Source organism: Rhinolophus sinicus, linkage group LG09 (genome assembly GCF_036562045.2).
Source record: "Rhinolophus sinicus isolate RSC01 linkage group LG09, ASM3656204v1, whole genome shotgun sequence".
Taxonomy (NCBI): Eukaryota; Metazoa; Chordata; class Mammalia; order Chiroptera; family Rhinolophidae; genus Rhinolophus; species Rhinolophus sinicus.
In genome coordinates this window covers 79,456,353-79,471,313 of record NC_133758.1, presented here as the reverse complement: position 1 = coordinate 79,471,313, position 14,961 = coordinate 79,456,353, and the positions used below count along the sequence as shown (strand labels likewise).

Below are 14,961 nucleotides of genomic sequence, written 5' to 3'. Positions count from 1 at the left end.
TACTGTAGTCATTTGAAATGGCGTGGCAAATGATTAACTCTTACCTCCAAATCAAAATCTGGGACTTTGACTGTGACCATAGCCACTTACCTACACATTTGGATTAAATCCCGGGGAACTGAATACAGAGCAGACTTCATTTAGTTATTAATTTAAGATTTTACTGCTGCAAATATTATAAAAATACACTTTATTTTTATACCATTGGGCTTGCATGGTGAATGTAAGCTTTGAAAACAATTTGGTAAGTTTGGTAGATTTTTGTAATGATTTTTTTTCTCTTTATGAAATTTTCAGTATTAACTGCTCTCTCCTCCTCTTCCCCTCCCTACTTCTCAGTGAGCTAACCCTTTTCTTAGCATAATGACAATGGTTTACCTAGAACCACTCACTCATGTGCAGTTGTCACTTAGCCTCCGGAGATCTAGATGTGGTTACTTGTTGAGAATTACTCATGGCCATTGTTTAGTATGTATTGAAAGAGGTTCTTGCAGCCTGTCCTGTGTCGAGTAAGACATTTAATTAAAGCCATTATTCAAGCAGATATACTGGGACCATTGTGTTTAATCCACAGATTCAGAACGATCAGTGCCAGGAGATGGACACCACGGCTGACAAGTGGGTCAAACTCACAGACAATGGAGAATGGGGCTCTCACTCTGTAAGTCTCTCTTTGTTCTTCTCCTCTCCCCCACCTCCCCTTTTTCTCATACCTTTTCCCAATCTTTTTTTAAAGTTTATTTTAAGAGAAAAAGGTAAAAAAAAATGTTTTTTAATTTAGACAATTTCCAGTTGGGGAAGATATTGTTCCTAAGTTTCATAGACTCAGGCTCTTTCTAGGTGTTTCTTCCTAGCTTTCTCTTTCTCCTTAGGCCCTTTCCTTTCTCTTTCCCATCATACTCCAACTTTCCTTTTTCGCAAAGGGAGCATTAACAAGAAATAAGGCTAATAAAACTAATATACAAAACCTCTGAGTATGTAAGTCTACATGGGAGAGAGTCAGTGGCTCTCACATTGGAAGAATCCTTGTTTTTTATCTAGCTTTCTCTGCAGTCTCCCCAATAAGTGATTTTCAAGCTTGTCTCATTGGGGACTGTGCTGACTCTATTGTTTGACAGCTCTGATTATTACAACATTCATCATTTTTGGAGCCAAAAACTACTTCCTATCTGTTTGCCACCTATTGGTCAATGTTTTATGCCCTCTGAAAAAAAATGCCTTCGCATTGAGTAAAGTAACTGCTTAATTCTCCACATGATAACTATAAATGCTTGAAGGCAATTATTAGAGAACACAGAATGTATCTATTATTTTTGAGCACTGTCCCTTTGGAGTGAGACATGCATTTAAAATCTAACTCTGGCTTCTAGAATTTGTATTTCTTTAGGCAATTGACTTAATTTCCTTGAGTCTGATTTTTTTCATTTAAGAAATAGGACCAATCTTGCAGGGTGAAATGAGGTGATATATGGGAAAGGCCTGTGCAGTGTCAGCAATATAGACTGAGCTCTATTTCAGTAAGACAGTCCACCCTTGCCTTTGTGTTGTAGCAGATAGGTACCCTATCTTTGGGTGATTAATACAGTGTACCTTTCAGAGTATCTTTTGATGTGTATGCCTGTAAGTGATATTAGTACCACTTGAGATCCATTCACCTAAGCATTCAGTCAGCTAGGCTTTGAAGGTACAAATGACCGTTGGCAACAAATATGCTTTCTTCACTTCTAAAGACTTCATACAAGTGGAAAGAACTTAACACATTACTTCGTTGGCAGGATGAAGTGACTGGATATGTTTAAATTTATACCACTTGAATTTGGCCAGCCACAGATTGCAGAGAAGAATAAGGGGGTCAAAAGAGAAAGCAAGCAACCCTTAAAATTAGATTTCTTGCCTGAATCAGCATGAAATTTCTCAGAAAGGTAGTTTGATTTATAATTACAAAAATGTCCTGGTGGCAAAGGAAGCATATATTACACACAGTGTCATTTAAATTCTGGAGTCATAGAGTTACATCAAGTTATTCTATAGGAAGAGTCCTATTTTCTCTTGTTGCTGTTGCAGTATTGTTTATTAAATAAATTTAAAATGAAGCAAACTCATTCTGTTGCCTTTTTATTTTCAGAGCTCACAGTCTACATTTGAGTAGTGGCATCCAAATAATTTGTAATAGGGCTGAGTCTCTAAAATGAGTCTCTTTTAAATTTAAACCAAGACTTCATGAAAATGGTTTGAAAATCATTTTATCTTTTTGTTCAGACTTGAGGAATTTTTTTCCTTCTTTATAACTGTATTTTTTAAATTGGCGAACTATTTATTTAGTTTTTTTCTTTTTTTTTAGAAAATGTGAAGTTCAGTACAGCTTAGGTATTAACAGTAGACTTAAATTTGTGGGTTCCAGAATTAATGGTGTTTCATTATAATGCAAAGAAAAATGTATGAGGGATTAACTTTCAGGTATGGTCAGTCGTAGCATGGCTTATCTGACCTGAATATCTTGTGTTTTTCTTTACAGGTAATGCTAAAATCTGGTACGAACATATTATATTGGAGAACTACAGGCATCCTTATGGGTTCTAAGGCAATAAAGCCAGTATTGGTAAAAAATATCACAATTGAAGGTATTTCACAGCAATCTGTTTTAGTAGTCACCTATCACATTTTATGTTGAGTTAAAATATTGAAATTGTTGATTTGGTTGACTCAAGGGTTCATGGGACAGGAATTAATATATTAGATATCATAGAGGTCTAGAGACTCTGGTTTTATTCTTGGGTTGTTTGTTTGGGTTTTTTTGGTACTCTTAAACTGAATTATTTAATCTGTATGAAAAAATAAACATGATGACAATTTTAGGTGTCTTTAAATAAAAGAAAAAATCTTTATTAATAAGGGATTATTATTCATTTGAAAAATGTCTATTATGCCATTATCAAGTTTACTCAGGTCACTGCTGTCTCCATAAAAATAACAATAAAAGGAACATCTTGGCCTGACTGTCTCCTAAATCTCTTGTACTTCTTCTGAACCAGCTGAAACTTTGTGGCCCAGGAGAGCAGCCAATAACCCCTGGCATGGTTCATTCTTAGTTAGGGCTACTTATAATTAAAGCAGTGAATCTCCTTTATTAAAGTTCGACTTGTGTTTGAATATTTTAAAAGTGCACTTGTTCCTGTGACACTAACTCATTAGTCATAGGGACATCTACTGACAAAGGCTAGAATTACAAGCCAGAAGACAAGTCCAGGCCTTCTCGAGTCTAATTCTTGCCTGTGACTTACTGAGCAGCAGATAAAAAGCGAACCGGTAGCAACGGAGATCAGAGAATGGTCACTCATGGAATTGGAGGAGACAGAGTTTATCCCACTTCTAAAGTAGTGGGGCTGACTTTCAAGAACCGAGTTTATACATTTACTGTAGTTCTAGCAAATCTCACTCTCTTGTTTAAGTGTTTGCTGTACTAAGTATATTTAATTCAGTATGTATCCCCGTCCCTTGCACACAGTAAATAGTTTCCTGGTGTTGTATGAATGAGATAAAGGATTTGGGTTGAGCTTACTGTCCATAACTCGCTCTCAGTTCTGGTAGAAGCTGCAAAAGGGTGCGGATTTGCTTGTTGTTGTTGGGTCCTCTGTCCCATGCTCTGTCTATCGTTACCTTACAGGAGTGGCATACACATCAGAATGCTTTCCATGCAAACCAGGCACCTTCAGCAACAAACCAGGTTCGTTCACCTGCCAAGTGTGTCCCAGAAACACCTATTCTGAGAAAGGAGCCAAAGAATGCATCAAGTGTGCAGAGGACTCCCAATTTTCAGGTATATCTAGTCTTTGCCAGTTTATACTCTTTGTTATTTTCTTTCTGAATTTATGTTTGTCAAGTGTGTAGTTGTCAGCTGGAAGTCACATATAAGTGCGATGGGAACTGTGGGCCAGATACCAAAGTGCTTAAATACTGAGTGGATAAAAATGACTACTTTTATCCCTTTCTGCATGATTTTTCCTCTGGTCTTTAATTTTTTCTATTCCATACCCCACAGGTAATTGCTTTGGATGTGTTTGCACTAATCTAAAATAAGATTCGTATTGTACTTTTAGATGATTTGTGGGCATAGGCATGTATTTAGGAACTTGTAATTTGTTCCAAATGTACAATTTTAATGATAATAGAATAAATCTAATGTCTTCTTGGAAAGGCTATGATATGTCCCATGTATATCCTGGAAACATTTATTGGTTTTAGAGGAAATAAAAATGTAAGCCTTTATTTTCTTTAGCCCTACCTAGTTCTACCTAAATTTTTCTGGGAAGGTTATTTTTACTTTTCAGTTGTCTTCTTTTTTTGTTTTGATTTTTGCCTGTTGTTAGAGTCACAAAGGAATCGACTCATTTCCCAAATGCATTTTTATGTTGCAGAGGAAGGATCCAGTGAGTGTATGGAGCGCCCTCCCTGTACCACAAAAGACTATTTTCAGATCCATACTCCATGTGATGAAGAAGGAAAGGTATTGGCAGCTTTCAGTGGACTCCATTTCATATTTATTCAACCCTCGTCTCAATTTGAGTAGACTAATTTGTTCATGAGCGAGTAAATGAGCTGATTTATAACCCACGAATGTAAGTAGTACAGAGGAAATGTTAAGAGTTTATGTTCGGAAGTCTGCCTTCCTGGCTCTGATTTTCCAATCTACTAATTAGTGCTGTCAGTTTTTTTATCTGTAAAATGGGGATAATATCAGTACCTATTTCATAAGGCTCCTAAATAAATATGAGATATTCAGTGTAAGGTTCCTAGTGTTACCAGAGATCAGGTTCTTGGTTACGCCTCAAGAAGAAATTCGGGGGCACACTGAACAGGCAAGCAAGCAAGCAAAGGGAACCAAGCCGAGCAATGGATTTACTAAAAGAAAGGAAATAGTACAGCACACACTCAAGACGGTGTGAGAGTGGGCAGGCCCAGAAGAAGAGCAACTGCCCTGAAGAAGAAAGAAACTTAGTATTATATTCAAATGAAGGCATGCAATATTTAGAGGTGGTGTTACAATTGTTCCCAGGGTAGGTCTTTGCTGACCACTCCTTCCCATTGGGAGGAGGGATTTTTGTCCTCATTTGGCCCTTGTCAGAACTGTCATGGTGACACAGGGGGTGGAGATTTTTCCCTGCCCCTGATGCTAAGAGCATTATAATCTATTACAATTAGCTGTAGCTGCACCTTTTCTTAAGCATGATCTCACTTCCTCCTTCCTTTGTTTGCCACACTTCTTCCTCCCTTCTTTCCCCTCTCCCCACCGCCCTGTTCTTTCTGCCTACGGTGACACTAACACAGTGTCTGACACACAGTGAGTGCTCCAAAAATTAATGCAATTTTTAACAGCTACATGTTTTGAGAAGTAACAATATCAGGAGTAGCACAACCTTAAAATGTGTCCTGTGACTCATAGGATGGAAACACAGTATGTCCTCACTTAACATCTTTGATAAGTTCTGAGACTTTTAAGGGAAATGATGTATAATGAAACTAATTTTACCATAGGCTAATTGATATAAACAATATTTAAATTCCTACGGCATGTCATCAACAGTATAATGAAACAATGAAACCACAAAGGATGTCAAATGAAACCACATTATTTGTGAAACTGTTGTATTCTGTACCTTCTCTTTAATTATTTGGTTACTCAGTAGGCTTTGTCAATAAAAGCTATGCAGCCATTGGCTAATTCAGTTATGGCAGTTTACTGTGTAATTGCATTTAGAAAATGCAAAGTAATTACCATATGGAGGGCACTTAGCCAGAGGGAAAATGCACACATGAACTCTGCAGTTGACTTGCTATTCTCTTAATTAAAGTGTTAGCCTACACCAGCCCAAGTCAGTAGGAGAAACTAAGATTAAAGTGGCTACAATGCAGCATTCTTTCTGTATGTTTGCATCTTTGAAATCATGATACTTAATTTCTTGACCTAGTTTGGAAAATAAATATAGATGTCAGTATTGCTATATTTTCTTAATTTTGTATCCTTAGGTTCTAATCGAATATAATTTTTATATGGTTATTTTTCTTACCCTTAGTCCTTAAGTTTTTAAAAAGAATTTACTTTTGAATGCTTAAGACCAAGTTCATTCTAGTATTTACAGTATTTACTAACTAAGAATAATTCAAGGGAAGGCCAGTTTAAATTAGTGGAAAATTTCAATGATTAGAAGTATATCTATAACTTTTTTTAAAAATAAATTTTATTGGAGAATATTGGGGAACAGTGTGTTTCTCCAGGGCCCATCAGCTCCAAGTCGTCCTTCGATCTAGTTGTGGAGGGTGCAGCTCACTGGCCCATGTGGGAATTGAACCGGCAACTCTGTTGTTCAGAGCTTACGCTCTAACCAACTGAGCCATGCTGCCCCCTATATCTATTACTTTTAATAAGAGCAGTAATTCAAACTAACAGCTCTTAAATGACAAGGAGTTATGAACTAAGATCTTGATGGCCCTACAATAATGGCCAAGGAAGGGCTACTTCTACTTAGAAAGTAATGTAGAGAGCCACTAAGGTGGGTTTAAAGTAATTTGGAATCACGTTTCTTTAGGTAAGCTTTTCTTAGCTAAACTTGCCATATTAATAAGTAAAGCTAATTAAAGTTAGTTTATTCTATATAATCATCATTAATTCAGCATTATTGAACCATAGATGAATGAGACCTAATACGTATACAAATGGGTCTTGTTTTTGCTATAATAAAAATATTCAAAAGTCATGTTTTATGTCAATGAGTGGTATGAGAAAATCTAGTTGAACAGGGCCTAAAGGAAGTAAGGCCATATATTACATGTAAAATGCACAGAATACACACATATGCACACACATTTATGTGCCCATGTATGCACCCACAGGCTTGTTATGTACATACATACGCACAAGTTATGTTTCTCTGTTGTTCTGCATGAACTCTGAAAGTGTTCTCGGTATAGAACAAACAATGGCTAGCATGCCACAAACTTGGTGATCTTTTAAAAAATGATCTACGACTTATTTCAGGATAAGTGTTTGTAGCTTCAGGAGTAAACCAAAAGCTAATTAAATAACATATGTAGTGAAAAGTGTAGATCACACACGTGAATTTGAAAGGTTTTTGTTTTTATTTGTTCCAATATTTTCATTTGTTCTGGTTTCATCTTTTCAAAGAGCATTTTATTCGTGTTTGGAATAGTCTGGTGATTTGCTGATGGTTTAGTGATGCTTCCGGGGTTGTTCGATGACGGCGTCTTGGCTCTTTTTGTCCTGTCAGGCTCCCTGTGATCTTATTTTCTCTTTGCTTGTAGAGGATCATCAGGGGAAGTGGCTATTGTGATATCCAGACTTTGAACATTATAATTTATGTGACACAGGAATGTTACAAACTTTTATGTTCATTTTGAAGCTAAGTTATTTTGATCATTTCCTGCCTATAGGGGATGATTTTCAGGAAAATTTTAATTGGTAACTGGAACCATCCTAATCCTAATTAACAGACTCTCACTAACATCATGAAAAATGTGGAAAGCCTACTCATTCATTCATTTATTCAGTGAATTTTACTGAGCACTGGCTATATACAGAGTGCTGGGTGATGAAGGCAGAGCTAAGGAAATACAGAGGAATATAAATGTCTGCAGATTGTACAGCAGTGGTTGTCAAGCTTTAATGTGCATCAGACTCACCTGGAAGTTTCTGTCACTTTTTTTGTTTATTTGTTTGTTCATTTCAGTAGCTCTGGGGCAGGGCCTGTGAATTTACATTTCTAACAAGTTTCTGGGTAATTCTGATTCTGTTGGTCCAGGAGCTTTGCAATTTAAGAACGACTGGTCTTGACGTTAAAGGAAGAGATAGTCAATCGAAGAAAATGAATTATTATTTCCAATTGTGCTTAGAGCTACAGCAGAGAAGTTGAATTTTACAGGGATCTGACGTAGGCTGGGGAGGCTTCTGAGCTGTGTGAAGCCCAAGCAAGGGCCTGGGAGAGAGCATTTCTGGAAGAGGGAGCAGGACGGTAAAAACCTGGCATGGGGGGAGTATGGGGTGTCTGAAGAGCTAAAGGGATATGAGCGCGACTATTGTGTGGCTGTGGGCAGGGAGTTGGTTAGTGCTGGAATTGGCATGGTTTCTTCATAACAGTGAGTTCACTTGACATTTTTATGTATGTTTTCTCTCTTTTCAAAAAATTTCTTAGAGATTACTTTATACGGGTATTCAGGTACACACATATAGCTGTATACAAGTACATGCACAGATTTCATGCTTGAGGTTTAAGCTCCAAAGAATGTTGACCAGTGATAATGGGCAAGTATTCACTAAGAAAAGACATCTCTTAGTATTACATCTCTTAGCATTAGCGAGGCATTTGATAGAGCTTCTCATGATCTGCCTATGGACTGGATAATCGTGGACTAAACGATATGACTGAGTGGACATATGGCTAACGGAAGAACTGTACGTAAAATGTTTGATTTAAAAAATGGATGTTAACCAGAAATATAGTTGATATTAACTAAGAGTACAATTGGTATCATGTATTTGCCATAGGAATATAAATTTAACAAAGAGTTTATACATATCCTAACTCATACCAAGAATGTGAATTCAGATGACTTATTTTCAACATTTCATTTTGAAATTCTTGCATGAAGACATTAGGAATAAGTCAGAATATAAAATTGTAAATCAATAAAGCTGAGAAAAATGATAGAATTGAGAAAGATGCCAGTTTGCTTGAACAGTAAAGTTAAATTAGTAAAATAAAAATTTATTGTGTAAAAGAAAGTCTCAGATGTAAAAGTATTTAGAAAAGAGAAAACATTCCTTGCCAAAAAGATTTCCAAGAGAATCCAAGCTTTAGAAGAGCTGTCTCACCAAATAAAAAGGGCAACAACTTATATCTAAAGGGGAAAATAAACCTCCCAAGAATTCAAAGGATATTTAGTTTTTAATTCAACTGTTCATGGTTGAACAGAAAATCTCTCACTTGTTTATCATAAACCACAAAAGTAGTATACCTGCTTGCAAAAGTCAGGGGGATAAGGTAGTTTTTGTTAGGGAGTCAGCAACTTACAGAAAACGCTTAGTTTTATTTGTTTTGGGTACTAGAAGTAAACAGTAACTTTTTGTTTGTTTGTTTGTTTTATTTCAGGGTAAAATGTGGTGTCCCCCTCACCCTCACCCCCGATTGTGGGATGTGATGCACATATTTCCTTGTAATGGTGCCAAAGCAAAGTGATGGTTTTGCTTCTGCACTTGGAGATAATTATAAAATTCTGTTAATGAATTAAAAAAATACTTTTCAGAATTGGGGTAGGGGGAGGCAGGGCAGGAGTGGCTTGCCTCATGCACGTGGGAAGTTAGTGTAGAACAAACAACTTAAGGACTTTCTCTTGCTCTTCTCACTGATATTCTTGACTCATTTGATTTCCTTCTCAGGCAGGCTCTTTCCTGTGAAAACCACTATCATCCTCACAGCTTTTGATTATAGGAACGTAGACCAAAATTTCAGAAAAGACTGCTTTGCCCTGCTTGAATCATGAGCCCATCTCAGATCACCCTTTCAGTCCAGGAGCTACTCTGGGAGGACAGTTTAGTTTAGTTCACCTGATAATCCCTGTGGTGGGGAAGCCAGACTGTATAACTCCCAGTTCCTTTCAGCATCACACATGTCAGTTCCTGAAGAGAAAAAGATGATGTTTGTTAACCACAATAAAAAGAGTGATTCTGTGCAGGTTTACAGCATGTACTCTTCAATAATATAAATAGATCTGGAAAGATTGTCTTGATATATGGAAATCCCATAGAATTTGGTACATATCTCTTGATACTTACATGGTGATCATAGAAGGTGTGCTAGTGTTTTGGTATCAGATCAATTTATTGCAAATACATGTAAAGATGACCGGTAGGGAAGAAAGTTTTAGAAGGAGCCTTCTTCAGAGGATACATTCGACTTACAATTTATTCATCTCTGAGTCTAGGAAGTTGATGGATCATAGAGGGTTTGCAAGTGTTTTGGTATCAGATTGTCTCGCACTTATCTTTGCCCTTTAATGAATTTCAATATTACAAAGTATTCCAAATACTCAGTGTCTGTAACACAATGCTTCTGAATTATACAGCCGGAGAAAGATATAGGAGACATTAAAAAATTGGGTATGAAGGGATATGGGTTTTAGATCTACCTTTCTTTATGATTCAAGCAAGTCAGATATCCTTGTTTCTTAATTAGAATGATGGGAAAACAACATGGCATTTCTCAGTGACTAGGAATTTCTGCATTTGTTTAAAATAAAAATTTCATGATAGTCTTCTTTGAAATCTTTTTTTTATAAAAAGAAAAAACAGCTTTATTGAGATGTAATGCTCATACCATGTAATTCATCCACATCCACTTAAAGTGTCAATTCAGTGTGTTTAGTATGTTCAACCCAATCTAATTTTAGAATATTTTTTAGCGTAACACCCTGGCTAGAGTGTCCAGTACAATGTTGAATCCTCATGCAATTTAAATCCAGTACAATTTAAAACCCAGTACAACGTTAAATCCCCATGCTGCCTTCTACATAAAGGAAGAGGACCCAGGCTTTCATGTTATTTAGAAAGGGGACAAGGTGGTAACCAGCCACAAGGGAAAAGTGAAAAAAGCAAATGCTTCATAGAAAAGGAATCAAAATGGGTGCTGACATGTAAATAGGTGGGCTGAGAACATGCTCAGAGCAGGCGTGGCTGTTGAGCATGGCTTGGAAGGAGGGGACAAACACATTTGGCAGACTGGTGTGGGCAATTTCAAGAGAAACAAATGAGTGCTCAGTGGGTTGCAACTAGACAGGATGAAGGTTTGGGAGCCGCCTGGAAGCAAGCAGTAGCCTGTCTGCTTGGGACCATCTGAGCTAGAACATCATGGAGCACAGGCAGTTAGGTTGGAGTGGCAATTGGTAGACCCTTTGAAAGCAAATGTAATGGAGCTCTGATGAATTCAGCCAGCCTGCGAAGCCTTGGTGAATGGGTGCAGGACATTTGAAGGAAGAAAGCAGGGAGCCACAAACACATCCAGTCTGAAAAATTTGTCTAAATTTTATTTCCTTATATTGAATTTCCATATAAGAGTCAGCTTTCAATTGATACCAACATGTGTTTCTGTAGCATATTTTATTATGCTTAATATAAGTATAGTTGAACACGACAGTTCTTCTGTAATCTTAATAGCAATCTGGTAGATTTTGCTCTATTAGGGTTTTGGTTTCATAAAACATTTCATAATTTGATATCAACTTGCCAAACAATGAATTGATTGTTGGTTTTTCACCTGCACTGTGAGCCATCTGGTGCTGAGTGTCATTAATATTACTTACTAGCTTTCCCCAGTCAGCCAGACTGGGAAGCATCTGTCCCCATGAGAAGGCAAGGCACAGAATCAATCTGCCATGTGAATCAGGCTTTGTAAACAAAACTTTTACTAGAGAATTTGAGATTTTTAATGTTTAAAGGTGGTTCACATTTTCTAATTTTTAAATATTTATTGTGCTTGGATTGAAAATCAGGTGGTTAGCTGACCTGTCAAAATATATATTTGTATATTTTTAGTCTTTCTAAGCTGATTCTACTTGACTCATGTTGCTTTACCATGTATCAGCTGTGTATGACATTTGGGCAAGTTGTTTAACAGCTCTTACCTGGAGCTTCCTTATTTATAAACTTGAGGATAATAATACCGACCTCCCAAAGTGGCAGGGAAGAGTACACGGTGTGCCCCAAGATCGGTACTCAGAGTGCTATCTCAGAACCACCCCCATTCCCACGTGGGAAACATGTATTCCCACCACTGCAGTAATTCATATATAACTCAGTGCGATTTTAATTAATGTCAAAATAAATAAGCAGATTTATGAATTGAGGATTGGAGATTTGTTTCCTATACTTGTTAAGCCAGAATTTTAAAAAGAACATCCCCCAAATATAATGATGTGTTGTTGTTTTTGTTTGTTTGTGTGTTTTTTTTGCTTAGATTCTCTGAAATTTATTTTGCCTTTCTCAGCGGAGTTGAGAACTCCTTATGGATATAGGGTCTAATTTATTTTTTCAGCTGTTTAGCAAGCTCCAGCAGGAATGGCCACTATTTTATACATGATAAGAGAGAGGCAGATGGGTGAAGTGACTGGTTAAACTGTTTCGTGACATAGGCAATAAAATGAATGTGGAAAGAGAGTGTTGTAAAAATAAAATATATATATATTATTTATAATTCTGTTGAGACAACTACCTTTTAAATCATTTTCTTAAGCATCCTTTTTCAGATAAGGCTGTTTACTCTTCCATCAGAGAATACTTGAGAATAAAATTGAATGGCCTAAAGGGCTTACTATGTTTGATTCTCTATAAACCGGAAATAGCAAGAGAGAATTGGCTTTAATTCTGTTCTCCAGCTTCAGTATTAGACTTATTACAGAAGCTGTTTTAAAGGAGAAAGAATACTTTCTGCAGGTTGTATGTTTAATGAAGAAAGCTTTTAATTTCTTTTTAAAAACTGTATTTAGTTATGAAAGAATCTAATTTTCTCCTTAACCCCCCCTCTGCCCCCGCCACACACACACACACACACACACACACACACACACACACACACACTGATTATATCAATTTTGTTTTTGAAATGATTAACCTATTTAATGTTTTGGTTTCAAAAGAGAATAATTTTACAATCACAGCTTTCTGGGTTTGGCTGAGTTACAGCTATTTTGTTATATTTTGTTTTGTGTGGGGGTGTATGCCTGTGTGAGAGGGAATGAAAGGATAAGGTTTGAAAAGAGTTCCCTCCTTGAGGGTAGAGTCTGTCTTAATTCTGATGTTCGGAGCACATGCAACAAGGCCTAAAAGCCTCAGGAGAAAACATTTTAGCTACAGCTTTTATAGTCTAATATTAGATTATTGGAAAAGTCTCAGAGAACAACTATTAATATTTATGAAATAACAGAATTAAAATGTGAAGCTAGATATATTCTTTAAAAATAATTGTTTTCTTTTGTGAGCACCATATAGAAAGCCTGGTGAAATGTACTGTGATTGAGGAAGAGGAATGAAAAAGATAGTCTCTGCATAGAACTTACGTCGGTTATGGAATAAAGTGAATGAGTGTAGATAGAAGAGTAAGGGCTATACTCACGTTATCTATATTTTAAAGAGGAATTGCATGATGAGGGACATACTATGCATGAAGTAAGGCCACCTGTAGCTCAGGGTAAAACTATTTAGATGTAATTACAGTCATTTTCCCACCAAAGTTTTTTTTATTTTTGTCTCTTTTTGTTATTAATGTTTTAGATTCTCTTCAGTTTAGATTCTCTTCTGAATCTCTTCTATTCTGTCACTGTTTGGACTTTTTCCTAGGCTGTCAACTTAACATTTTTGTTATTGTAAGTTTAGAGCAAGTAAAGGACGTTTTATGACTTGCAAGCTTTTTTTGCAGACACAGATAATGTACAAGTGGATAGAGCCAAAAATCTGCCGGGAGGATCTCACAGACGCTATTAGGTTGCCCCCTTCTGGAGAGAAGAAGGATTGTCCACCTTGCAACCCTGGATTTTATAACAATGGATCATCTTCTTGCCATCCCTGTCCTCCTGGAACGTTTTCAGACGGAACAAAGGGTAGGAAATCAATTGGTCCAATAACTGAACATTTAGCATTATAATCTTGTTGGACTACTGTGATCTTGCTCTAAGTTGATTTTATGCAATAATTCTTTAAAATGCATATTTTTCTTATCTCATGGAAACAAAGTTGAGAGATAAGATAATGGCATCATGAGACGGCAATGGCTTATTTAATATATCATAAGAATGGATTTTTAATGGCGTTCTGTGTGACACACTCTTCATGAGATTACTCTGCCTTTGGGTAGTGATAAGAAAATTCCACCATATTAAGTGATTAAGGATAAGCACTCCTTTTCCAGTGTATGTGTACAAATATATTGATGTAAACCTAAAATATAACATCTTCTAATTCAGCTCTGGAATAATAAATAACATTTTGTGCTGCCATAAGAGCAAAAATTGCTCATATTGATCATATGGCAATTTAAAATAGTCCCTAAGTAACTTGTTTCAAAGTGTAAAGTTGGAAAAATTATAGTACTTACCAAATAAATATAGAAAGTGGTTACAGAATTTGTTTTAATTTTGATGGACAAAGATTACATACATTTTAGATGAAGGTGCCTTACTTGAATCAGCTACGCCATATACTGAATATCTAAAGTCTCTAAGAGATAACATAAAAAGAACTGAAGAGTCAAATTTACTTGGGTTTGAATCCAAATCCTGCAGGCCACCAATAGCGTGATTTATCTACATTATTTAAATCTTTTTAAATAATGTTTTTATTTTATTATTGTAGTTGACATACAATATTATCTTAGTTTCAGGTGTACAACATAGTGAATAGACATTTATATACCTTAGAAAGTGATCACCCTGATAATTCTAGTACCCATCTGACACCATACATAGTTATTACAATATTATTGACTATATTCCTTATGCTGTACTTTACATCCCCATGACTATTTTATAACTACTGATTTGTACCTCTTAAGCCCTTCAACTTTTACACCAATAACCCTAACCTCCCTCCCATCTGGCAACCCTAAAATTGTTCTCGGTATCTATGAGTTTGTTTCTGTTTTCTTTGTTCATTTCTTTTGTTTTTTAGATTCCACATATACCGTGTTTCCCCGAAAATAAGACCTAGCCAGACCATCAGCTCTAATGCGTCTTTTGGAGTAAAAATCAATATAAGACCCAGTCTTATATGATATAAGACAGGGTATAATATAATATAACATAAAATAACATAATGTAATATAAAATATAATATAATATAATACCAGGTGTTTTATAATATAAGACCCGGTCTTATATTAATTTTTGCTCCAAAAGACGCATTAG

The 14,961-nt window shown here is 36.2% G+C and overlaps 1 protein-coding gene across 1 annotated transcript in view; it reads left to right on the top strand.

Annotated features, from left to right (window-relative positions):
- ELAPOR2 (endosome-lysosome associated apoptosis and autophagy regulator family member 2) overlaps positions 1–14,961 on the top strand; it is a 168,463-nt gene that overhangs the window by 112,148 nt on the left and 41,354 nt on the right. Inside the window, exons 5-9 of the mRNA XM_019749771.2 lie at positions 575–661; positions 2,516–2,621; positions 3,665–3,817; positions 4,416–4,504; positions 13,479–13,659. Of these exons, the coding sequence (XP_019605330.1) occupies positions 575–661; positions 2,516–2,621; positions 3,665–3,817; positions 4,416–4,504; positions 13,479–13,659 (616 nt within the window). The remainder of the gene's footprint in view (positions 1–574; positions 662–2,515; positions 2,622–3,664; positions 3,818–4,415; positions 4,505–13,478; positions 13,660–14,961) is intronic.